Source organism: Aquila chrysaetos, chromosome 6 (genome assembly GCF_900496995.4).
Source record: "Aquila chrysaetos chrysaetos chromosome 6, bAquChr1.4, whole genome shotgun sequence".
Lineage (NCBI taxonomy): Eukaryota > Metazoa > Chordata > Aves > Accipitriformes > Accipitridae > Aquila > Aquila chrysaetos.
The window spans coordinates 28768568-28793037 of record NC_044009.1 but is presented as its reverse complement, the minus strand read 5'-3'; the positions used below and the strand labels follow the sequence as shown (position 1 = coordinate 28793037).

At 50.5% G+C, this 24470-nt stretch overlaps 2 protein-coding genes across 7 annotated transcripts in view; both read left to right on the top strand.

The window, feature by feature from the left end:
• The window catches only part of HOXD3 (homeobox D3), a 31323-nt gene extending 26376 nt beyond the window's left edge, over positions 1-4947 (top strand). For all 6 annotated transcript variants that reach the window (XM_030019130.2, XM_030019131.2, XM_030019127.1 and 3 more), the window contains exons 3-4: positions 1076-1621; positions 2104-4947. In XM_030019130.2, coding sequence (XP_029874990.1) covers positions 1126-1621; positions 2104-2858 — 1251 coding nt within the window. In that variant the 5' untranslated portion in view covers positions 1076-1125 and the 3' untranslated portion in view covers positions 2859-4947. The remainder of the gene's footprint in view (positions 1-1075; positions 1622-2103) is intronic.
• A 6223-nt stretch (positions 4948-11170) lies between these two features.
• HOXD1 (homeobox D1) lies at positions 11171-14848 on the top strand. The gene is made up of 3 exons (XM_030019154.2): positions 11171-11211; positions 11503-12218; positions 12363-14848. Exons 1-3 carry the CDS (start codon positions 11171-11173, stop codon positions 12632-12634), a joined length of 1029 nt encoding a protein of 342 aa, XP_029875014.1. The 3' UTR covers positions 12635-14848.
• The last annotated feature ends 9622 nt before the right edge of the window (positions 14849-24470 follow it).

Genomic DNA, 24470 nt, shown 5'->3' with positions numbered 1-24470 from the left:
ATCGGGCGGCCGGGAGGGCGGGGAGCTGAGCGCCGTGAGTTGGCAGGCTGGAAAAGGACGAGAACCCCCTAAAAATCATCTCCAGTGGCTCAGGTTCTTTCTACGGGGGACAAATAAAAGGGAGGAGAAGCGTTGGGGCCGGGAATTTAATTCATCACAGAATTAAAATAGGGGAGCTGACCTGCGAGTTCCTTTATAGTGCAAAGTGAAGGGAGTGAATGGCGCCGGTTACACTTTAACTCCGGAGGAATCCGGGGGAAGAAGGAGGCCGGGTTTACAAAGGGGACGGGATTTTTCTGCCTCTGCCCGGCCGCAGCCCGGGCTCAATCCATCATGTCAGCCGTGCGCTGCCGTGCGCACGCGTGCCGGGCGGGCGGGCGGGGGGCCCCGGGGGGGCTCTGGGCCGAAGTGGGCCGGCGGGTCCCCGGGGACAGCGCCCGGCGCGGCCTCGCCTTGCTCACCGAGAGCCCCGGCCTGCAGCCGCGGGGGCCGATCCAGCGACACTCGCGCGGGAACGGTCCAAAGACAGAACAAAGCGAGAACACGTCCCCCAAAATGCCTCAGAAGGTGGCCGCTGGGAAGTCCCGCCAATGTGTCCCCGTTCCCCCCAGCACCATCGCTCTCGGGCGGCTCCTTCCCCTCTGTCCCCTGGTCCTTCCTTAGCGGGCCCCGCTCTCTCCCTCGTGTGCCCCGGTTTGTCCTGGCTCCTGCCTAGTGACCCTGCTCCTTCCCTGGCGGCTCTTGCTCCCTCCTTGGCGACCCTGGTCCTTCCCTGTGTCGCCTTGTCCTTCTCTGGTGGCCCCTGCTCCTTCCTTGGTAACCTCTGCTCCTTCTCTGGTGTCCCTTGGTCCTTCCCTCGTGTCCCCTGGTCCTTCTCTGGTGTCTCTGCTCCTTCCTTGATGTCTCCCAGTCTCTCCCCGCTGCCCCCCGCTCCCGCCCCACCGCCCCCGGGCCCACCGGCCCAGCCGAGGCTGGGGGTGCAGGGGTGCGGGGCGTGCCGGGCCCGGCCCGGCCGCTCCCAGCCGGCGCCCCCCACTGAAGGTCTCTTTTGTGTCCCCGCTGTCCCCCTCCCCAGGTGGCTGCGAGTGGCCCGGGCCGACGACGTGAGGCGCGGGGCGGCGGTCAATGTTATTTGAGCGGGGGCCGCGGGCCTCGGCGATCGCAGAGCGGAGGATGCAGAAAGCCGCCTACTACGACAACGCGGGGCTCTTCGGGGGCTACACCTACAGCAAGGCCGACGCCTACCCCTACGGCGCGGCCCACCAGCCCTACGGCCAGGCCGGCCTGGACGGCGAGTACCCCGGCTCCGCCTGTTCCGTCCAGGGCTCGGCGCCCGGCCGCGCCCCGGCCCACAAGGGCAGCGAGCTGAGCGGCAGCTGCATGCGGACGGCCGGGGGCGGCCCCGGGGGCAGCCAGCCCCCGGGCATCGGCGAACAGCAGCCCCCGGCGCTGCCGCCCTCCTCCCCGCCCAACCCGCCTCCCAGCGCGCCCCCGCCGAAAAAAGCCAAGGGGGGCCCCAACTCCTCGGGCTCGGCCACCGCCACCCTCAGCAAGCAGATATTCCCCTGGATGAAGGAGTCCCGGCAGAACTCCAAGCAGAAAAGCACCTGCGCCCCCTCAGGTAGCCCGACACCCCCGCCCCGGCCCGTAGCCCGCCCGGGGAGCCGGGCCGAGCGCCTCGGGCTGAACCCCTCGGGCTGAGCCCCCCCCTGCCCTGCGCCTCGTCCCCTTCTCCTCCAGCTGCCGTCGCCCCCGCCCCTCGCTCGGGGTCCGGTGCGGCGCCGCAGTGGGGAAGGTGGGGAGGCAGGAACAGATAAAAACCTGCAGAAAAGAGGAGGAAGGCGAGAAAGAGGGGGGTAAATCCGGAAGAGAATGGGAGGGAGGGAGGCGATGGGGGGAAAAGGGGGAGGAAGAAGAGAGGGGGGTGGTCCCTGTGGGGGGTGGGAGGGGCAGGGAGGGGGGGGGGAGGCCGCCCCCGGGCCCCCCCTGCGCCCCCTTCCCGGGCGGCGGCAGAGCGAGAGGGGGCGGCGGGGCTCCGGGGGAGCCCGGGGGGGGGGGCTTTCGGGGGGGACCAACGGCTCTTTGTGGCTCTTCTCCCCGCAGGAGAGAGCTGCGAGGACAAGAGCCCCCCCGGGCCGGCCTCCAAGCGGGTGCGCACAGCCTACACCAGCGCGCAGCTGGTGGAGCTGGAGAAGGAGTTTCACTTCAACCGCTACCTGTGCCGGCCGCGCCGGGTGGAGATGGCCAACCTGCTCAACCTGACCGAGCGGCAGATCAAGATCTGGTTCCAGAACCGCCGGATGAAGTACAAAAAGGACCAGAAAGCCAAAGGCATCATGCACTCCCCCGTCGGACAGTCCCCGGACCGCAGCCCCCCCCTGAGCGGCCCGAACCACGTCGGCTACTCCAGCCAGCTCCCCAGCGTCAACAGCCTCAGCTACGACGCGCCCTCGCCCACCTCCTTCGCCAAATCCCAGCAGAGCATGTACGGGCTGGCCGCCTACACGGCGCCGCTGAGCAGCTGCCTGCCGCAGCAGAAGCGCTACGCGGGCGCGGAGTACGACCCCCACCCCATGCAGAGCGGCGGCGGCGGCGGCTTCGCCAACCCCAGCCTGCAGGGCAGCCCCGTGTACGTGGGGGGCAACTTCGTGGACTCGATGCCGGCCTCCGGCCCCATGTTCAACCTGGGGCACCTGCAACACCCCTCCTCCGCCAGCGTGGACTACAGCTGCGCCGCCCAGATCCCCGGCGGCCACCACCACGGACCTTGCGACCCCCACCCCACCTACACGGACCTCTCCTCCCACCACACCTCTCAGGGACGGATGCCGGAGGCGCCCAAGCTCACGCATCTGTAGCGGGGCGGCGGCCGGCGGGGCCCGCTCCCCTCTCCATTACCTCACTTTTCGGACGGGACAGTGTTACTTTAAAGCTCTCGAGTGCCAACAGTATTAGCGGCTGCGCCTCCCCTAGCAGCTCCCTTCTCCCTCCCGCAGCCCCGAGTAGGTCCGTGAGCAGGAGCCTTTCTCTTAGGGCTGTTGTAAGCGTGACAGTGCAATATACTGCAAGCCGAGGGACTGGTAAGCCGGTAATGATGTACTTGAAGGTAAGTCTTAGAGGTGCCGTAGTGTTTAGCGGCGCGTCACGCTGAGGTGTTTTAGACCAGTCGCCAGCGGTGGGAGCTCGCCCGCGCGCAGGCTTATTTCAGAGAAGTTAATTTATGAATTCCGCCGTAACGTAAGGGTCGCATCGGACTAAACGATATGTATTTATTATTTTAAGCGAGACATTTTTGTATCACTGATTATTTATCCTCGTCTTAATGTATTTATGTGGGTATTTGTAGAGTTTCTTCACCAATACTTCGGGAGAGCGATTCAGGTCCGTGGTGACTTACATTTCACCTATTTAGTATATTCGGTCTGAGCTAGTTGAGAGAGTAGTCTTGAACAGTTGTAACAGTGGCTGGTGTTTGTAGTTTATGTAAGGATTAATTAAGACGGCAAGTCGTGAGTCATTAATAGAGTAAAACAAACTGTGGCATCGCACAAAGAGCCGTTACACTTAAAAAAAAATAATATCGAAAGTATTTTTAAAGTATTTATTTCTAACCGGCTGGCCCCACTCGAGCGCCTCGGTGGCTTGGCCGGCAGCTGGCTCGGCCCGGTGAAGCCACCTTTGGTTGGAAGCACAGCCGCTTTGAGGAGGCGATCTACAAAGTGGGGCGCTTGGCCATCTTGTTTTGGAACAAATCCTGCATACGAAAACCTCGGTGAGGTTAACGTTTATTTATTGACTGGGTATCTATCGCACATATTATTATTTCGGTGGGCTATTTTATTTTCTTTCTTCTTCTTCTTCTTTTTTTTTTTTAATTAGGCTCTGGCTATCTGAAATAGGAAAGAAATTAGAAGCTTAGAACGCAAAAAAATTAGAAACCCTCTGATAGTGCTAATTTCATTAGGGTCTCCATAGCAATCTGCGCAGCAGCTGCCGCCTCCTTTGTTATTTATACTGTTGTCCTTATACTAACCATAAATCAATTTTTTAGACATCTTTGGAAGCCCGAGCTTTTCCTCTTGTTTTTCATAAACATAAACTTTGAAAGAAAATTGACAATCAGATACACACAGCCGAAGGGGAGCCGCCGAGGCGGGGTGCGGGCAGCGGCCGGGAGGTGCCGCCGCGCTCCCCCGCTGCCCGGCGAGGACGGTCCCGTCCCCGGGGCACTGCCGCCTCTCTCTGGCACGAACGGGACAGCTAACACGGGGAAGAATTAAAAAAAAAAAAAAAAAAAAATTAAAAAAAGGAGGGAAAAAAGAAAGGAGGAAAAAAGGAAAAAAAAAAAAGGAACGATGCTCTGAACCCTCGTGTTTCCTCCTCTCTAGTTACCCAGCTGTGTTGAATCCCTCGCTGGATTTACAGAGATACTTCTTTTGTAAACTTTGTCATTAAAGTCTCTTCCTGACGGTACATCTCGCTCCGAGAAGACTATTCTTATCTCTTTCTAAAAGTGTCGAGTTAAAGATTAATCCGAACTTCTGTATTCCCCATCAAACCATCTGACGAGCCACTTCCCACTTTGACAAACACTGCAGCTCCTACTCCATCCTCTAATGACAGGACCTGGCATTCCTATTGTGAGAAATATTTTAACTCCTCCAATTCTGGTCAACACAGACAAGTTTTCTTTCTTTCTTTTCTTCTTCGTTTCTTTCTCCTCCCTGCTTTCTTCCTCGCCTTCTGGTATTTATGTTTGGCTGGACAGTAACGATTCAAAATATTACTTAGGGTTTTATTTTCCCCTCTGTGCAATTTTAACAATGTCGTGCTACGTTGAGAAGTGTATCTTTTGTTAAATTTCACTTTCACCCGAGCAAATTTGGATATATGTGTTGTAGATCTGTAAACAAAGCAGAACAGAATAAACTACTTTGTTTGGAGACATATTTTAACCATTTTGAGCCCTAAAATTGTTTTCTTTGGAAGTTTTCACACAAATTGTTTCTTAGAAGCTGCAGCCAGGAGTAAACAAAACATACAAACAATGCAAAAAGTAAGGCTAAACACCACTCGTGAATTATACTTCTGTAATATTCCATATATATATATATGTTTGTATCTCCAGAACTTTCTGTGATCAATGTACCCACGACTGAAATCATCCATGTAGGTTTTTTTGTGTGTTCTTGAAAACACGACATATTTCGCATCACCTGCTTCTACCTGCGAAATGGCAAGGCACCACCATTTCCGCAGGGCCGTCCCTGGTGTAACCCAATGTGGTTTTCCCAAGCGTTTCCCACCTTCGTGCTCTGTAGGTTGTTCTTCAAACAGTGTCTCCTCTGACTTACACTATTAGTCCTTCATTAAATCTGTTAAGAAAGCAAAGGCCGTTTATAGATAGCCCTTCCCCAGATCTGAGGCAGAAGGGGATTTCAGAGGAGCCTTGACCACAAACATGGTGTTACTGAGGCACACTGCTCTGAATTATTTTCATATTGCAGAAAGATGGGGTTTTCAGTTTCCAGTGGGGGAGGCGGAGGAGCATGTGCGAGGGGGAATCTTCTTGTAAATAAATTCACTTTCTTCTCCGTGACTCGGGCAGAGGTGTCTCGTTTGTAATGCAATAGAAGTCCGTGATGATAACCTAATTATAGAAGTAATGTTACTTTAGCGAGATCGCTGGCATTTTTACAATGTTTGTACAAGCATCAGCAATCTAGAGGAGAGACACACTTTGGCACAAGCCAGACTTTTTCTTGGCCCATCATTTAAAACCCATAAATTATAAACAACTCCCTTTCACACTCAATAGGAACTCACCTCCTTTGCAACAGCATCTGATGTGCTGAACTCCGGTCACCTATTTAGAACAAAAATCGTCAGCCAAGGCCAGGCCTGGGGCTGATCCCAGCCTTGCCTTTCTTTGCAAATAGAAGCCATAGCACCCCTTCCCCCCCTTCCCTGCTCCCTCCATCCATTCCAGACCCATAACAGGGTCACTGAGCCAGGGCCTCTCAATGCTGGCAGCGCTGCGGTAGTGTTTGGATAGGGAGCTGCCGACAGCACCTGCTGAGAGCTATCAGGGGTGCACCGAGCTTCAGTGAGGCCGTGCAGGTTCTTGGGTTCAGATCAGTGGGTTTTGGGTCTCCACTTATTGGTTTGGCCCTTACAGTAACATACCATTTCATGGGGCCACAGCAGTTTCCCTGCTGCAAAAAGGAGATGAGGATTTGTTTGTGTTAGCTCCGTGCAGTCAGTGCAGGGCTGAGCTGCCCCTTTGCACCCTGTTTCTTTTGAGGGGGGGCCCATCCATGACCCACTGTCTAGGGCCTGGTGAGCAGCACTGGGGCAGGGGGACCTAGGCAGGCATGGCCAGGGGCTCCCAGGGAGGCCACTATCTTGCAGGTGTCACTTGTGTGGGGCTGGGAAAACAAAGCCAAATGCCTCCTGTGCCATTAGCAAATGCTGCCTGCACAGAGCACTGCAGACTCCCAGCCCTGGTCCCTGGGCAGGCCGGGGAGGGTCTCCAGGGCACCCCACCTGGCTGCCACCATAGAATCATGCCTGGGTCACCCGGGGCTGCAGGCAACCTTGTGCAGCAGTTAAGAGGAGGCAGCTGGCTTCACACCCAGGAGGCAAGGACAGGCAGGGGGGAGGCTGGCTAAGAGGGAGCCCACCAGCACCAACCAGAAGACCCTTGACTTTCCTGGGGACCAGCTGGGTCACTGGAACCCCATGGCAAGAAGTCTGAAGGCAGGATCCACCACTGGGGTCTCTGCACACCTCCAGCTCCATGGGAAGCCCTATGAAACAGCCTGCAGGGATGTCCAGGCACCGAAGGGACTACTTGGCTAGGGAAAAAAGAGTGTAAAAGGGATGGGGCTGCTGAGCTACCGCTGGGAGGGTGCCTCGCTGAGAGCCGTCGGCTGGTGAGGGAGGGAAGGAGCTGCAGGTCGCAACGCCGTCCTTCTATGTGCCAGTCTGCCGCGTGTGCCCAGCGGCCGCACACAATGGCAGCCCAGCGAAGTTGCAGCGTGCTGCATGGCAGAGAGGCCCAGGCGTCCAGCACCACCGCCGCAGACCTGCCTGGGAACAAAAGCTGGAGCCAGACGGGCAGCACAAAGGGGCTGGTGCTGCCGGGGCAATTAGGGCCGCGGTGGTTGGCTGGGCACCACGTGATGTTGTATATTGATGAATCGGCTACCTCTGCTTTTAAAAGGCGTGAGATGGGCTGGACCAGAGCTCTGTTGGCCGCAGCCACTTTCCAGGGACTGAGCGGCAGGTTAATCCCTGAATGGGCAACGGCTCTCCATTCCCATGTGAGCAGCGGCAGTGGGTAGGCCGTGGTCTTCGCTGGGAGTGGGGCTGGTGGGGGAGGGAGGGGACTGGCTCTATTAGTGGTCATCAATCACATGATGAGCACTTTTCGCTCGACAGCGGTTCCTCCTACTTCTGCTTGGGCCTGAGCCAGCTGGGACTCTACCAGAAACCCCAGCCAGCAGAGGCAGAGCCCAGTCCCAGAGCCCGAGAGCCATGGAGGAATGTGGCAGGATGGGACCAAACCCCTTCGGTCACAAAAGCTGAGATACAAAAGGGGACACAGCAAGGTGTCTGTGCCTGCACATCCTCAGGCCTCTGCAGATACTGCTTGGGAGAAAAGGTGGGCCTTTGTCTCTGCCTTCAGAGCCCAGGGTCCTGGAGCTCCCTGAACTGCTCTGGGATGAACCCCAGAAAGGGTCAGCTGCAATGACCATAAGCACAAAGCAGAACAAAATTAGCATGGGATCTGTACTAGGCAGGATGGAGGTCTTCCAGGTAAAAAAATACTCCTGAATGTACAATTTGGACACTTGGGTTAATTTTTTCTTTATTTGCTGATGTGGAGTTTTTCTTGCAACAGCAGAAGTTTTGGGAGAGGGTAGACAACTCCATGCTGAGTGAGGTGTGCAGTCTCAATCTTTCCTCCAAGGAATCCCGGCCACCTTTTAGGACCTTTGGGAGCAAAAAGGGCTAGGCAAGGCAGAAATCTTGGCTGCAAATCCTTTGACATCCCTGTTTTGCACACAGCAGTATGGCTTACCTCGATACCTCTGTGTTATCAATACGTATAATTTTTCCTTCCTACCAAATTCACAGCCACAGGTCAGGAAACAGGGCATTACATGGCACAGGGACCTGTGTGGAATCACTGTTCCGGGGAAATCCTTACAGAAGGAGGGAGAGACTTTCCTCTTCTCTGTGTTCATGTAGAGGATCTTTGTGGTTAATCCCACGTGCTGGGAGAGCAGAGGTCCCTGTCCCAGGCCTGGTGAAACTGCCCCAGGGGTCAGACAGGAAAGGGGAGCTTGTGGCAGGGAAATATCGACAGCAGAGGGGAACAACACCTTCTTCAAGAAGAGCACAAATTACCCTGCCTGCCTGGAAGGGCTGTGCTTGTGCTGGAGCTGAGCCTGGCTCCCCTGGAGTGGCAGAACAATTCCCCTTCTTTGCCCTGGCGTCTGTACATCGCTGGTTTTATTCACACTTTAAAAAATAAATTTTCCAGGGCTTCTCCTCCTTCTTCTCTGATAGCCTTCCTCCCAGGGGCCTCTGATGGTTTGCCTGTGTTAACAGGGCCACTGCTTAAATCCCCAGTGTTTGCTTACCTCTCTTCGGGATGCCCACCCACGCCCTGGCTGTCTCCACACCATGGATGTACATCCCCATGTACCACTGAGAATCAGCTCTCCCTGGCTGGCAGTGTTGTGGCAGCAGAGGGGCAAGGACAAGGTCATGCTTGAACCAGACCTTCCACATCATTTTCCTGGGGGCTAGGGAGGGATCTGTTGAATCTCCTGTGTGTTAGTTATTGTGACAAGCACAGAGGGTGGAGGCTTGCTCCAGAGAGGAAAGGCAACATGCCCCAACCTCAAAGCAGTCCCTGTGGCTCAGGGCTGCCATTGCCTTCAACACGCGTGCTGCTCAAGCAGCCTCCCCAGGGCACTGCTGGTAAGTGTCTGTACCCAACAGGGCTTAGGGCTTTTTGGCTGGACTTGTTCCTACATCACGTCTTAATTTCACAGTGGCTGTCTCAGGCTTTGCAGTGGCACACATGTTTCCAGAAGCGTGGTGGCACAGGGCTTGGTTTAGTCCATTGTTCTCATGGATGTTTCTGCCCCAGCATCTCCCCTGGCTTGTGCCATCACTGCATTTCTTGCACAGACGTGCCTAAACCTCCCAGCCATTCTCAAATTGCCTTTGACAGCACCACGTTCCTCCCACTCTTCTTTTTAACCCGCTTTTCTTCTTCCTCCTTTGACTTCCAGGGACTCTTTCCCAATAGACCTCTTGCAAAAAACCAGCTGCAGTCGCTCAACTTCCTATCACTGGGACTTAGCAATTTAAGTCTGAACACTGTGAAATTCAGGAGCGTAGAAAATTGCATCCCCCTCAAAAGCCAGAGCAGCAACAAGAGATGCTTTGCCTGCATTTAGCCACTGATTTCTGCTTTCCTCATCCTTGAACAGTCCTGCAAAAACAAACAGGTAACTAATGAGAAACTTTGTAACAGAATCCAGCTGGGTGTATGGAGAGATCATATGTTGGCATGAGCACGGACAGCTCTTCTGGCATGTAAAACACAGCTTTAGGTGTAATTAAACCAGTTGCGTTCTGCAAACAGAAGACTCAAGTAAAGCAGCAGCCCTCCTCTGGAGCCAGTGTTGTTCGCTTCACTGTGGGCAGGAGTTTTTACAGCAGGGGAGACTGAAGAGCACAGATGCTCTCCTGCGTGGACAGCCTTTCTCTACTAAAGAGAAAGCCTGGTGTTCCTGGGCTTCTGTTTTGTCAGAAGAAGACATTTTCCAAACCACTCTGATTGCCGTGGGTGTGCTGAGCAAGTTAGTATCATCCAGAATTTAACCCCTCCCTCAAAACGTAGGTTTCCTGACAAGGTATATTTGATTTAAACTGTTATTTTAATCTACACCTGAATCCTCTGCAGATGGAAATGTAGGTGATACCCCATTATTAGTGCAGTAGGGTAGCACAGCCCCGAACAGTGAACAAGTCTGTGTCTGGAGAACACCTAACTTCAGGACTCTGGGCTTACAGTGACTGCTCTGTCTGTAGACTCTGAGTCCCAAGCAGATTAAAGCAGTAATCTGTATAGCCAGCCTTTGCTCTGTAACAGTTGCTTTATAGCAGATGGGCTGGATGAGCTGGGGAAAAAGTGGGGCTGACAGAAGGCCACGTCACTGGTCAGAGGCCATATGTAGGGAAGTGCTCCCGTGTCCTTGCATGCTTGTGTCTGCCTGACCCAAGGATGTGTCCTCTCAGGGCCTCTGCAGGAAAGAAAATCAGGCCTGCTCTGGACCATCAGCTGGGCATAACAGTGTGGCAGCTGGAGCTGGCCAGCACAAGTCTCCATGGGAAAAAGTTGAGGCTGAGTCAGTGAAATGGTCTGGTTGTGTCTCCCCACAGTGTCCCTTCCCTGCCACCAGCCCAGCCCTCTGAAATCTGCAAAAGACCCAGTGGAATTTTTCCTTCTCTGGGGATCCTGGTTGCCCTTGCATGGCTTGCACCATGTCTGGTCCTTGCAAAATTTGTGGCCTCTTCCTGACCACAGTGAGCAGCAGTTTGGCCAAGAGTTTGTAGTGCTCTTCGGGCTGTTGAGTGGAAGGCACTGTATGATGGATGAAGGCCTTTCAATTGCATGCTTTTATTTAGAAATAAAATAATTTTTGATAAGGTACCACCCTTGCATTTCCCAGCTGAGTCCACATCCACCTCCCAAGACTTAGAAGGCTACAGGTCTAATTCAAAGCAGCGTGATATAGCCCTTCTTTGTGTTCCTTGTCTGTCCAGTACCAAGGCACCAAAGTCCAAGTGTGCTCTGCCCAGCGCGTGCTTTTGCTGTTCTGAACTGCGTTGACACATGGTTATCAGCTGACGAGTTGGATGAAACCCATCATTATCCAAATCAAGCATATGTGTAGCTCGGAACGGTGAAGAGTCACTTTTGAAGACATTTAGGGAAAGACGATCACTTTTGGAGTCCAGGCTTCACATCCTCCACGCTTGTTCCTGTTCACTGCCATTCCGGGGGAATAAAAACCAAGAGAGAGAGTTGGAGGGTTTGGCTGGGCAGTGCAACTTGCTGCGCTCTCTGCCAGCTCAGTAAACAATGCCGAATCGCCAAGGGAAAAATGAAAGCCCATTAACGAGGTGAGCCCGGGGATTCACTTTTGAGAGGCTGCAGAGCACTTATCTGATGGAGCGAGACCATTAAGCGCCGCGAGGTGCAGCAACCCCCCTCCCCGGGACAGGCGGAGAGCCTGGGGGTGCCTGCCCAGCCCGCCGCACCCCCGGCTGCTCCCCCGGGCTGCGTGTGCTCCCGTGGGAGCCTCCAGGGGCCTGGCCGGCAGCAGGGCAAGGGGAGGGGGCAGAGCTGCCCTGGAACGGGAGCTCGGGTAGCAGGAAAGCGCCGGCTCACCCACCCTCCAAACTCCCGGCAAGCGGCCCCGAGGTGCGCGGCGGCTCCGGCGAGTCCAGAGCGAGCGGTCTGCCCCGGGGGGGTCCCGGGAGGGCTCGGGGGGACTGCCCACCCGCAGCCCCGCGCCGGCCCCGGGCGGCCGGGCGTGGGAAGGGGAGCCGGTGGCGCCCGGGACCCCCGGTGCGGGCTCCCCCCGCCGGGCTCCCATTGGCCGCGGGGCGGGACGTGCCGCCCCGCTCCCGGCCCTATATTAGGGCAATATTGCCCCGGCGGGGCGCGGCGCTGCCCCGCGGACCATGGACCTGGGGTACTTTCCCCTCGCCTTCCCGTCGGGGCTGTGCCGCGGGGCCCCGCAGCCCCCCTACCCCCGGCGGGGGGACGGCGCCTTCCTGGCGCTGGGCACCGGGGCCAGCGCCGCGCCCCCCGCGCCGCCTGCCTGCGCGGGGGCCGCGGGGTACGCGGCCGCCCCCCCCCGCGGCGCCGGGCCCCGGCTACCGGCCGTCCCGCGGAGCCGGGCCGCCGGGCTACGCCACGTCCATTTTCCCCGGGAGCGGCCGCCCGCCGCCGCCGCCGCCGGAGCCCGGCCGCCACTGCCCCGGCGCGGGCGGCGGGGGGCTGCGGCGCCTCTCGCCCTGCCCCGGGGCCGCCCCCGGGCCCGGCTCCCCGGCCCCGGCGGCGGCCCCGGCGGCGCCGCGCACCTTCGAGTGGATGCGAGCGAAGCGGAGCCCGCCCGGGAGAAGTGAGTGGGGCGGCAGGGCGTGGGCGGGGGCTGCTCCCATCCCGGCTCCCCTCTGCCCCCGTCCGGCCCCGGCCCCGGCCCCGGCCCCGGCCCCGCTCCCTTCCCCTGCCCCCGCTGAAGCGCGGTGTTTTTTCGGCGTTGCAGGCGGCGCGGCGCCGTGCGGGGGGCAGCCTCCCGCCTGCCCCGCACGCACCAGCTTCAGCACCCGGCAGCTCACGGAGCTGGAGAAGGAGTTTCATTTCAGCCGGTACCTGTCGCGGGCCCGCCGCCTCGAGGTGGCCCGCTCGCTGCGCCTCCGCGACGCCCAGGTGAAGGTCTGGTTCCAGAACCGCCGCATGAAGCAGAAGAAGCGGGAGCGGGAGGCGCTGGCCGCCCCCGCCGCCGCGCCCACGGGTGCCCCGGGCGGCCCCGCATGAGGCCCCGCCGCCCCCCACGGAGGGGTCTGCCGGGGACGTCGGGGCTCGGCTGGAAGCTGCGGCCGGCGGGGCACCCCAGGTGTCCTTGCCCGCGGGACCGCGGCGATGTAGCTCCGCTGATTTTTCTATTGCAACTTACTTCCAGTTTTATTTATGAGGATTCAGGGAAAGGTGCCAGCCCGAAACGCTGCTGGCTGCTCAATGCCGGGCCGGGCCGAGGCAGCCGGCTGGCGCAGCTGGGAGCTAACGGGGACTGCCGCTCCCCCTGGGCAGAGCAGAGAGCGGCTCCGCCAGCTCCCCGGGATCCGCGGGGCGGTGGGCGTACGGCGGGGCTGCCTCAAGCTCCCGACCCTTCTTCTTTTTGCATTTAAAAAGAGACATCCGCAGGCTCAGGCAACGTTCATGCAGAAGAGGGGCAGAAACCCCGAGAAGGCAGAGCAGAGGAGAACAGGGAAAACATCCTCTCACGGGAAGGGGCAGGGATGGTCGCTGCTACCAGTATGAGTCCAAGATCCTCTTTTGAAAAAAAGTGCCCTTGTCTTCTGCCCTACCCTTCGCAAAATTGCTGCAAAAAAAGATGCTGTTTATGCTTGTATTTATTCCTCATTCGTTCCCATTCCTTTTCCCGATGCGGCTGATTTAGTCCAAAATCTGTTAGTAACTGTGAGGGAAGGTTTTAAAAGAAATAAAATCTCAGGAGGAGTACGTCTTCCCATTCCAACTGCAGAGGTGCTGAGATTTTTCTTGCAGAGGCTCTGGGCTGCCTGAGACCGGCCAGCAGCTGCTCCGCTGGCTCCCAGCACCTCTTGCATGTGCCTGGGCACGGACAAGATAATATAAAGCCTCCTACAGCATCTAGGACCAGACTTTCAGATCATCCAGCTCTCCCAGGCTTGACTGTATCTCATGGTTAAAGAAATGCACCATATTAAATCACTTTGCAACAATCTTACCACATGCAAAACCTCAAGAGCTGTTAAAGTGCAGAAAGATGCTTGGGTTTGACCACAGACCTCTGCCAGCAAAAGACCAAGAGGATTCCTTGTTCAAAAAGAGTGACAATGACTGATTACCCCGTACAAGTGCAAAATTCACCAGTGATCCTCACTTCTCACGATTTCATCTTTCCCAGCGATAAAATAACAGTATCAAAGTGGACAAAGGAGTCGAGTTTAGACTCTTTCCCACCTGTGACTGAGAAAGCATGACAGCAGTGTGGAGAGGACTGACATCCAGATTTACGAGAAGGTGGTTTTATTTATCTGTGGCACAAAACAATTTTGGGTGACTGTCCCTTTGCTGGGTGTTGGACTTTGGGGTGAAGAACAAATTGTAGCACCAGGGGAGATGGATCTCAGGGGACCTGTGAGCACTGGGTCCCTGTCTGGAAGCCAGCCCCAGACACTAACAGCTGTTGGTCTTTGTTGGATGCTTGCTGGGCAAAAGAAACACAGAGAGAAGATGAAGATGGATGGCTCAAGTCAGAAAGTCCGCAATGTAGGGGGTATTTATTCTCTGTAATACCTTCCATTCCCCAAGGTGACCCTCTGCTTACAGGCTTTCTTATGAAGACTTCTCTTCTGCCGAGAGACTGGGAAGCCACCGCCGATGGCAGCTTCAGCAGAGGTTGGTGGGAGCCCTGGGAAATGGCGTGCTCCCAAAAGCTGGGCAGGCACGTTGGGATGATGCTGCGGCAGCAGGCCCATGGCTGAGTGGGAGCAGGAGGCCTCCTTGGCAAGGAGATGGGTTCCCTGCAGTGAGCATCTGAGGGAGGGGACGTCCCAAGGCAGAAGTGCTTGGTCACACATCCTATCCTGACTGTACCTGGAAAGTACAATAAAGCTAGAGGCTTGCAGCTGTGCATGCGCACAGGAACATTTTTGTTCTGTATATGGTGTATACGGTTCACATCCCACTGGCTTATTCACTTCATGGGTTATCACTGAAAAATTCTCAGGACCGAAGTACTCATGTGAAACTAGTTGCAACCAAAATATGTGGTTTGCAGTTCCTTATTACAGTAGTGACACCAAACAAGCAGTTTATACTGCAGGCTGATCATTCATTAAAAAATAGAAAATAATATTTCTGCCACCTGTTTTTGAGAAGATGCTTTTTAAAGCAGAATAAAGCAAAATCTGGTAAAATTTATGAAAATTCAAGTAAATCAAATTTGTTTTGCAAGCTGAATATTAAAGGCAAGTCAATTACTAACCAACCCTTTTCAGCTGTTTTTAAGGTACATTTTTACCAAGTCTCCTGTTAGTACTCCTTGGTTTTTTTAAACAACAAATAAGCGTAGACATGTAGCCAGAAGAACCCATCTTTCTAAGAGCATATGGTTCACACACGAACTTTAGAAAACAGCTGTGTTTTTAGTTGCCTCCAGATTTGTCACATGTCTATGGGGTTGCCGGTTTGTCAGCCTTTTATTTTCCTAATGATTTTGACATTTGTGCTAGGCACTTCAGGCCAGAGGAACATTCTCCACACTGCTGGCATGCTCCTGCGCTACCAACATGGAAAGAAAGATTCTCATTGATTTCAGTGGTGCTGGATCAGGCCGTTAGAGCACACTAAGTCTTTTATAATGAATGTTTTCATGCCGTATATTTTCCTGAATAAATAAATACATGTGCCGGCCTTGTAGCAGTGCACAGTTCTGTATCCATCAAAATGACACAGCCTGAATATATAGAGATTTACTTGCAAATTAAGATGAAACCTTACAACTCTTTTATGGCAGTCTGAATCAATTTGCTGGTAAGAACACAACTATATTCTGTCTTAAGAACTGGTACTTAGTATTAAGTGTAATTTCTACTCACATGACAGGGCCAGTTTAATAGGATCTTTCTTCTTCACAAACAGTTTTAGCTGTATGAAGATTAGATACTGCTCCTTTGCACGGTTCTGTCAGCAAGATACCCAGAGGAAGGAGCTAATGCAAGTCATGTGCCAATTCCTGAATAATTAAATAAAAATGCCTGTGATATACATGGGTGCACACATGAGACAAATAAATGATAGATAAGGTCTAAGATTCACTCATTTAACATTAATCCCAAGAGTTATGTCTCACACATGTTCAATTTGATGCCTAGCGGTTGGAAACAGGTTTTAGGGTAGGCAGATAGAGGTAAGAGCACAAGCTGCAGTTCTTATGCAATCAGAACAAAATATTCCAGACTTGCCTCAGTAGATACGCACCACCATATCATTTATCACAAATTATGAAAATACTATTTCCTGGCCTTATTTTCCCTCAAACATCATTAGAAACCACAGAAAGACCATTCTATTTCAGTCACATATTAATTTTTGCCTACTGACTATTGCTCAAAGGGCCGCAGGCTACAAAGGGATATGAACAAAATAATTTTTTTTATGTGTTCCCATTTTGCCTGAAACAGAACAAAAATATTGATTTGGAAGGTTTCCAAGGAGAAAAAAGTTGTAAAATTACTGTTCCTAAGCGGTATATGTGAATGCAGAGATTTTATATCCTTTGGACATGTAAGTGATAACAGAAAATCACACCTCTTTGAAAACCAAGCTTAGGCAAGAACCCAGGCTTGCTTGGGCATCTGGCTTCCCATGCAGAACTGAATGAGTATGTTATCACTTGCAAGTATAGCACAGGGAACTCTTTGCTGAGGGTCAAACCAACAACTCTGGTTTATGGTATGAGCTGCATATACAGGTTTATTTTGAGCATGAAAGAACACAGCAGTAAGCCAGAAAACAAAAATATGCAACCCAATCACCACATTTTAATCTCCTTTTAAAAGTGTGCCATTTCCTCTATTTATTGGTAAAACCTGGAACAGTGGCTTACGCATAAAACGGGACCGATTATTAGTAGAGGAGAACAGACTATTACCTCTTTTAAGAAAAATCTTTGCAGGCAAAATTACAAAATGGAAAGACCTCCTTGTAGTTCCAAGCACTTGTCTCTAACAGCTAATAAATCATACTTATGATTTGTCCTGCACTGCTCTGTTAGCCTAAATTCCAAGGAAATCCCGAGAACACTTGCAAATCCCTGACGACTAAGGGGTAAGAGCTATGGAAAGAAACCCCAAATAAGACATGGTTGTTACCAGTTTATCATTAAGAGGTGACTGAAGTTTAGGGGAAACGCATTCTTTTCTATTGGTGATATATGGCTACATATAGCTATATGTATATGTGACTCACTCAATCTCAACCACCATTTTTTATGACTTCCTAATGTCAGTGAACTAGAGGAGTCTTTGGCCAGGGAAAGGCACCCTGTTGAAAGAAAGAAAGAAAGGCGAGCCAAATGACAAATCATTCTGCTCCCTATCGTAACAATGTCTGTTATTCACCCTCCTCCCCAACCATATCTCTAAAATGCCCCCCAAATAATTCTGGGCAATACATAGGAAAAGATACTTCCCAGAGCCAGTGTCTTGCTGTATTTTTTTATCCAGAAATCATTTGCTGTTCTTGAGTGCTAGCCAAGTGAACAAAGTAAACCTCAGCTGTGCAACATGTGAAACTTCCTTGGCTTAAACTTATGCTTGCACAGAGTGCTAAAATCTCAGATAGAGATACAGTCCTGAGAACTATTTGTAAGCAGGACAAGGCTTCCTTTATACTGAAAAAATTTAGACCACTGGCCCACAAAAGAGCTTTTCATAAACAATTTTGTTTTTCTTGTGTTTTTGTTTCCTCAAAAGGCAACAGCCCCTGGTGATCAGCAGATTGAAAACCAGCAGTTTAAGTAAACAAACAAATACATGAACAAATACAGTCAGTTACTTCTCTACCAGCCTATCAGACTTCCAATCGCCTGGAAAATAGATCTTTTTACTACACTTCATCAGAAACCATAGTGTTACAAATAATAAACCACAAGAAATTTCAGTTTATTCTGGAAACTGAGGCATTTTTAACCAGGATGGCATATCATGCCTTATGAAAATGTTTAACAGGTCTAACTCAGGCAGTCTGGCCCATGGCCCTGGCCTCAGGGTGAGACCGCTACACCTACCAGCATGGGGGACATACCTAACCTGGGTGCTTGTGCCCTTACACGGGGAACAAAGACCGTTGCAAGGCATTGATCCACGCTGTTGTGGGTATGCATAAAATTACACCCATGTGTGAATTCAATGGATCAGGAGAGCTGCTTCTGCTGGGCAAAAGGAACCATTTCTTCTGCCCATCCATTCCTTCTGCCCATACAGCCTATGAAGAATACCCACGTACCAGTAACAGGACTGGGGTGACATTAGTACAGCAGGAGAACCTGAGAGCTAAGGCTTCCCAGCCATTACTCTTCATCTTAACAGTTGTGCTACACTAAATCTACATTCCTAATGCCCCCTTTTATGTTCCTTTAACAAGTAAGCTAGATTAAACACAATAAAGTTTAGAGTGGTATTTGAAAACAGATAAAAATCTCACTAAATTTTTTAATGACTACTCAGATCAGATTTTGCCCAGTTACTGTTCAGATAATGGAAACAGTTTCTAATCCTGGCAATCTCTAGTATCAGATCCATACGTTAAGCATAGATATTGGAATAATTATTTTTAAAACCCACACATTTATGGATTTATAAATTATACCATTTATATGGGGTAATATTTTCTTCAACATCCGAGTGTATCAAATCCAATGATAATTATCAAACAGTTTTAAAAGCCTATCTATAAAAACCATCTATCTTTCCCTTTACAAATTCAGCTGAGTAAATGTGTGGTAGGTACCTGACGCCAATGGGTTATCAAACTCATCTTTTCATGCTGGAGAGACTAGATCCCAAAACACAGTGCATGCAACAGGGTGATGTCTTATAATAGGTCCAAGATTTTGTAAAATTTTCTAACTGTAACCAGCACTGTGAGCACTGTGACTTTCATTTTAATGTGACCAGGCAGACAGTTCAAAAAATGGGACAGGACTGTTGAACACTCTTAATGTCACGTCTCACTTAAGAAATGGACCACCTGGTGCTTCTGGTTGCTTTTCAAATCTAGTACCAAATCAAATAGATTTGGTAATCTGATTTGGGACTTCACAGGTGTGAATTGTTACAGCAAGAGCCACAAGAGAAAAGGACTATCACAACTCTGGGGCTAATAATAAATGTGAAAGAGAAAGGAAAAAAAAAAGAAAAAAAGCATGTTGTGTCTGCATGTTGTTAGTGTCATCTGTGATGCTGTTTGTCTGTCACCTGTGATCTCAGGCTCACAACAGAGCTCGCCCACCCCAGAGGCAGACGGCTGTGCTTTCAAGGACTGGAAGAGCATGGCTCTGGCCTGTTCTTTTGAAGATTTCTTCCTAAATTTAAAATCCATTATATTTAATAAAAAGGTGATGGCATATCTGGATGCTGTTGGCAGCAGTCACATCCAGACAGGGACACCCAGGTCTGTGGTCACTGCCAGCCTGCAATTTGTTTCCTAAAGCCTTCATCAGCCGCAGGCTAGCCTGAGCCTCACTGGTGGCCACATGATGTACAAGCAGTGCCACCCACCAGTTGCTCACATTTGCTGGGTTTGTCAGTCTCGGGGCTTGTTCTGCATTGGTCCTGTCTGCATTCAACTATGGTGATGGTTCAGACTGGCCATCTGACTCATCAGTGCAAGTCTTCTGCACTAGAGTTGAGATATATTGGCAAGCCCAGGCATTCATTTCACTAAAGACATTTAATTCTGAACATCTGACTAAAAAGGCTTCAGATCCTAACAAAATTACTCTTGTAACTTTTGCCAGCCTTCAGGGAAATGAGAGGAGGTAATGGACTGGGTATGTCACGCTTACACATGGCTGCTAGCTGGACTAGGCTGGAATTTAGCTAGCCTGTGCTCTCTGCACGCCCATGGAAATTGAATCTGGCTCATGTGGCTCAAAATATTTCTCAATCAGGCATTCCTTTGCCATGTTCCAGTGTTCAAAAAGCTTCAAAGTGCGTATTATTTGCAAAAGGGCCTGAAATCATTGCTGCACTACTTTTTATTTCTGGCTGCTTGGTCTCAAAAAAGACCAAAGGAAAGGAGACACCTGGTGCTTTTCTCACATCCTTCTACCAGTGCCAGGAAAAGGATCAATCTGATCTGCCACATCTCCTCACAAATCTCAGGAGGTGCCCAGCCTCACCAACTCATACCCACTACTAAAAAGACCATATGTTTTTAATCTATATACATTGAAGTTATTTCAGTCAGCATAATTCTTTCCCTTACCACAGTTGTACCCTGGGGAGAAACTATGTCAAGTACGAACTTCTACAGCTGTAATGAAGATATGGCAAATCTTTTCTTGTTCCTTTTATGGAACAAGACAATGATTTTAGATGGAGTAGATTCAACTTCTGATGCTTCTGCTATGTCATATCTAGTGAACCAATTCTCAGCCTCCCTTAGAAGTAGAGCAGGGCACTCCTGTATGGTCAGGCTATGTGTTTAAACTGGAAGTGTTGACAAAAAAATCTAGAGAAAAGCTTCTTATTTATGAGACACGTGGGGCAAATGATTCAGTAAATAAAAAGTCACTTCCTTGTAAGCTTTTTATGAAAGGAGGTTTCCCATCTGGAGGCAAAAAGTTTATAAAAGGTCATTCAGCTCTGCAGCATTTAGCTGTAAAAACAGAAAAGTCAGTATAAACAACAGATTGCTTCTCTGAGGACCAAGTAATCAGGTAGAAGCAGTCATGAGTCTTTTGCTGAAGTGAGACGGACAGCAAAAAACCCAAGAGCTAAGCCCCATCCCAGCTCAGCAGAGACAGCATTCATGTGAGATCAACAAGATTCATGTCCCTGCTCCAGTGTGTTGGTCTCCTCCCTAAAGCACTGCCCAAGGATATGGAGGTTGAATGGAATGGTTTGGACCGCATGAATTCTCTACCAAACTTTCTTCTTAGGTGTTAAAATTTTCTGTTGGGCTTTCATGTTGCAAAAGAGTCCTACACATACGACTGATGAGGGTTTTTTGTAGGTGGGTCTTGCTCTCTTTCTATTTCTAAGATCTTTTAAAGGGGGTTTGGTTTTATCCCAATGTGGAATAGCAACAGATTTTTAATCTCAAAAATCTTCTGGGACAAGGAAACCATTTCCTGCCCAGCTCTACAATTAATCACAGCACATCCCTCTTACAGTGTGCTGCAGATAAATAATTCATTACAGCTGCCTCTTCCCTCCGTGCAGGGTAGGCAGTTGTGATCATTTCTACAGGAAGAAGGAGAAAGTTAATTCTTTCTATGCCGGCCTCCAGAGGAGGATTTAGACCCTCTCACAAGGAGCTTTGATGAATTAATAAACCTCCTCAGTATTTACCACACTTGTCCAGAAACTGAGTTCAATTGCAGCTCCTTAATTTTCCAGATAACATCTTTAGAGTTTGAGAAGACTTGCCTAACCAGTGCCTACAGTCAAACTGTGAACAATTATTCTTACTTTCATTAACAAGATGGATCAGGATTTTGCTGCAGCATGAGCTATACAAATATCAGGACGAACATTTACAGCCATCGCTACTGCAAGTTAGAGTCATGATTGCTGCTTTGACATTCGTGCCATTTTGACAATGTAGCCCTGATCCATGCTTTAAAAAAAGATTTGTTGGTGTTTGGTCAATTAGGGATTAAAAAAAGATAGACAAGTATGGAAGCTGTCTGTTAATACTGTTGGACCCAAGGGAGCCAAAGGTAGAGTCAATTCGGCGGGGAGGGTAAAGGAAGGCAGTGTGGACCTGTGCGGTAGCATGGACAGGGAAACTAGGGCAAAGTCCTGTCGAAGCCGTTGTCTCCTTTCTGGGAGCTCCTGCTTGCAGCCCCTCTGATCTGTGATTTTGTTTAAAAGCCAAATCCTGGTCCTATATAGCATAAGCTATGTGAAACCTATTGCTCTAAATCCACCACTTGCATGGAGAAACATGCTCCATGTGCAGCTGAGATACTGCCAGGGTCCTGGGGGCACTGATGGGCCTGTCCAGCTCCACCTGGGACCCCCACCACATCCTGCCCATCAGCCCAGTGGATCTATTTAAAGCTCAGCCCAGGGCAATTGCTCTTTTTGCTTAGCCATGGTTCCTGCTTAGTTGAACCCTGACCCATGAGTTGTCCCTGGCCCCATGGAGGTGTCTGATGCCCTGGGTTGAGAGCAGTGGGATGGGCTGTGGCTGTAGAAGCTCTGCCCTGCCCTGACAGCCTGTGGAGCCCTCCCCCTGCCCCGAAAGTTTGGGTAAAGCTGAGAAGATCAAGGTCTGACTTCAAGATCTTAGCTATTTCATAGCATGGGGAAAGCTTCCTCAGCAGCTACTGTGAAGGACAGGGCTATGCAAGAGCCTGGGGGCTGATAACGCCTCCAGTGAGTAAAACAGTGAAGTTGGGATTTCTGCACAACCGCTTTGATGCCTGTTCAGTGCAGCTGCAAGGATGACAGATGTTCTAAAATAGACTTGGCACCCCTGAAAATCTGACCCTGCGGAATAAAAGGTAAGAAAGGAAGGGAGAAAGGGAGGAGAAAAGAATTCATCTAATGACTTTCATAAACAGTTTGAGATCCCGTTTTCTTTCAGAAATGGTATTCTTGTGCCTCTTAAAACTCTATGAAAACTCTTTCTATCCTCGTGTGGGTTGTTGGAAATGCATCAGCATTAATTGATTTGTCAATTAAGTATGCAGTATCTTCCATAAGCGCAAAGTGGTTAGTGTTAATGCTCTGACTATTCCATTTTTATAGAAGCATGTTCCTAGAAATCATACCTTACCTTGCCTACACAACTATTAGACCAAAATTTGTACGTGACTGATTATGAAAATAAGAGAATACTGTCAGCAACATGCAATTAATTTTATCACAGCATGAAAATCTGTCATAAGATACACCTGAACTGCCATAAAAACAACTTCATTTCTTACTCCATCATCGATGCTACCACAAGACACACGTGTCAGCTTCCCAAGGAAGTGCACAGGAGCTGCAGAGGTGAAAGTCTGGCCTCAATTTTGAGTTCAGGTTCTCATATAAAATGGTACCTCATTAGTAAACTCACAGGACTGTGCGTGTAACTGAAAACTTTCAACTTGGCTCGTACTTGGGCAATTTCGGTGCCATTCCTCACACTGAAGAACAGTGGATTGCACGAAATGGCTGATAGGCAAACACTTGCATTAAAGATATATCAAATGCCCTGTGAGATCCATTTGATCATACTAATCCAGATCCATCTGTTTCTGTTGCTCTCTGTACTTTGCCAGACTGTTTAGTGTACAGAGAACCTCTGGCATGAAGTCATGCTAAAAACACCCTCCTGCTGCTGCCTGGCACTGGATGTGTTGGCAGGGAAGGACTTACTCAAGTCTTCCTTCATTGCAGATATTCCCAGCAGTTATAACAGCTTTTTAAAGACACTGACAGGGATCATAATGCAGGGCAGCCCCCAGGATGCCCTAAGTTACACCAGAGGGGCAGCCTGGCCACGGGCCAGGCAAGGAGAAGGTGTTTCAGTGCTGGTTTGTTTGCTGTCTCTCGCTATCGCTTGGCCTATTCTCAAACATCAACCGTACTGCACAAGCAGTTGTCAGAGGTTTCACTCGTCAGTGAAATTTCTGCACAGTTCTCTTTCAGAGAGAACCATTCCTAATTGAATCTACAACTGTCGGCACTCTTTCTGTGTCTTGGAAAGGCCTGACTTGTTAGAGACCTGCTCCATGGAAATGGAGAGCAGCGGTTTGGGCAGGGGTCCCCAGTGGTGTGCTGAGAAAGCGCTCCGATGAGGTCTGTCGAGCAGCATGTGGCCCCAGTTGGTTGTCTTGGGATGTAAAACAGTCATCTTGCAACATGGAACAACTCTGTGGTGTCCTCTACCACCTCCACAGTGCTCCAAAGAGGAATGTTTGCTATGAGTGTTTGGCACACAATACCACTGTATCTACCTTAAATTGGACTTAGCCTACACTGTGCTTCATGAACTTGAGAACTGCACATGACATAGCAGAACTCAGATTTGGAGAAACTCATTCAAATGCCTCTGCTTTCTGGTGATTTGCTTAATCTTATGTCCTGTCATACACTTGGCCAGCTAGACCCTAATTTGAATGGCCTGCAATAGTGGATGTGTTAAAAAGCAAACAGCTTAAAAAAATGCAGGAGACCAAAAGTCTTTTGTTGCCAGCTCCCAATTCCTCATGTAAAAATATTCCTAACAATTCTATCTGCAAAGGACTTATACTGCAGGTATAGGTATGCACTATTGATAGCCATACATTTTATTAAATATTAACATGGCACAAAAGAACAACACAAATTAAACATACATGTTAAAAAAGCTGTCTAAATAATAATAAGATAACTGAAGAGAACTAATAAGAACAGTCTTTTTTTTTTTTTTTTTCCCCTAGGCAGAAGATTAACCCTATTCAAATTCCATTCTGTTTGAAATGGAGTGTACGTATATATGGCCTAGTCCTGTTTCACCAGTGGACAGTTTAACCCTAGCAATTAATGCCTTACCTGGTAAATGCGGCCCATGTGGAGTGATGGGCTATGAAAAAAATTGTACTCCATCTTTTGGACACGCCTGTGTAAGGTGATACCCTTATTAAGGGGTAATGGTTCTGCTAGATCTACTCCGGCTGACTTTCTGAAAGGCAAGCCCAAGGGACGGACTAATTCTGCCTTTTGGTTTCCCTTGAAATCCTATCTGAAAGTGCATCCTTCTCTCTGCACTGAAATCAGAGGGACTAGCACCTTGGGATCTGCTGTTATGCCTTTAAAATCTGTGAAAGCTGGGGAGCTTTCCATGGCATGGAGCAAGAATTACCAGAAAGAAGTTTGTTAATGGTGTGGCCAGCTGAAGA

What these genes read in the sequence shown, in the direction of transcription:
- HOXD1 (XM_030019154.2), top strand. Translation starts at nt 11,171, where the DNA reads ATGCCGAATCGCCAAGGGAAAAATGAAAGCCCATTAACGAG. An exon ending in AATGAAAGCCCATTAACGAG is followed by an intron (nt 11,212 to 11,502) that starts GTGAGCCCGGGG and finishes ACTCCCGGCAAG; the next exon opens with CGGCCCCGAGGTGCGCGGCG. An exon ending in GCGGAGCCCGCCCGGGAGAA is followed by an intron (nt 12,219 to 12,362) that starts GTGAGTGGGGCG and finishes TCGGCGTTGCAG; the next exon opens with GCGGCGCGGCGCCGTGCGGG.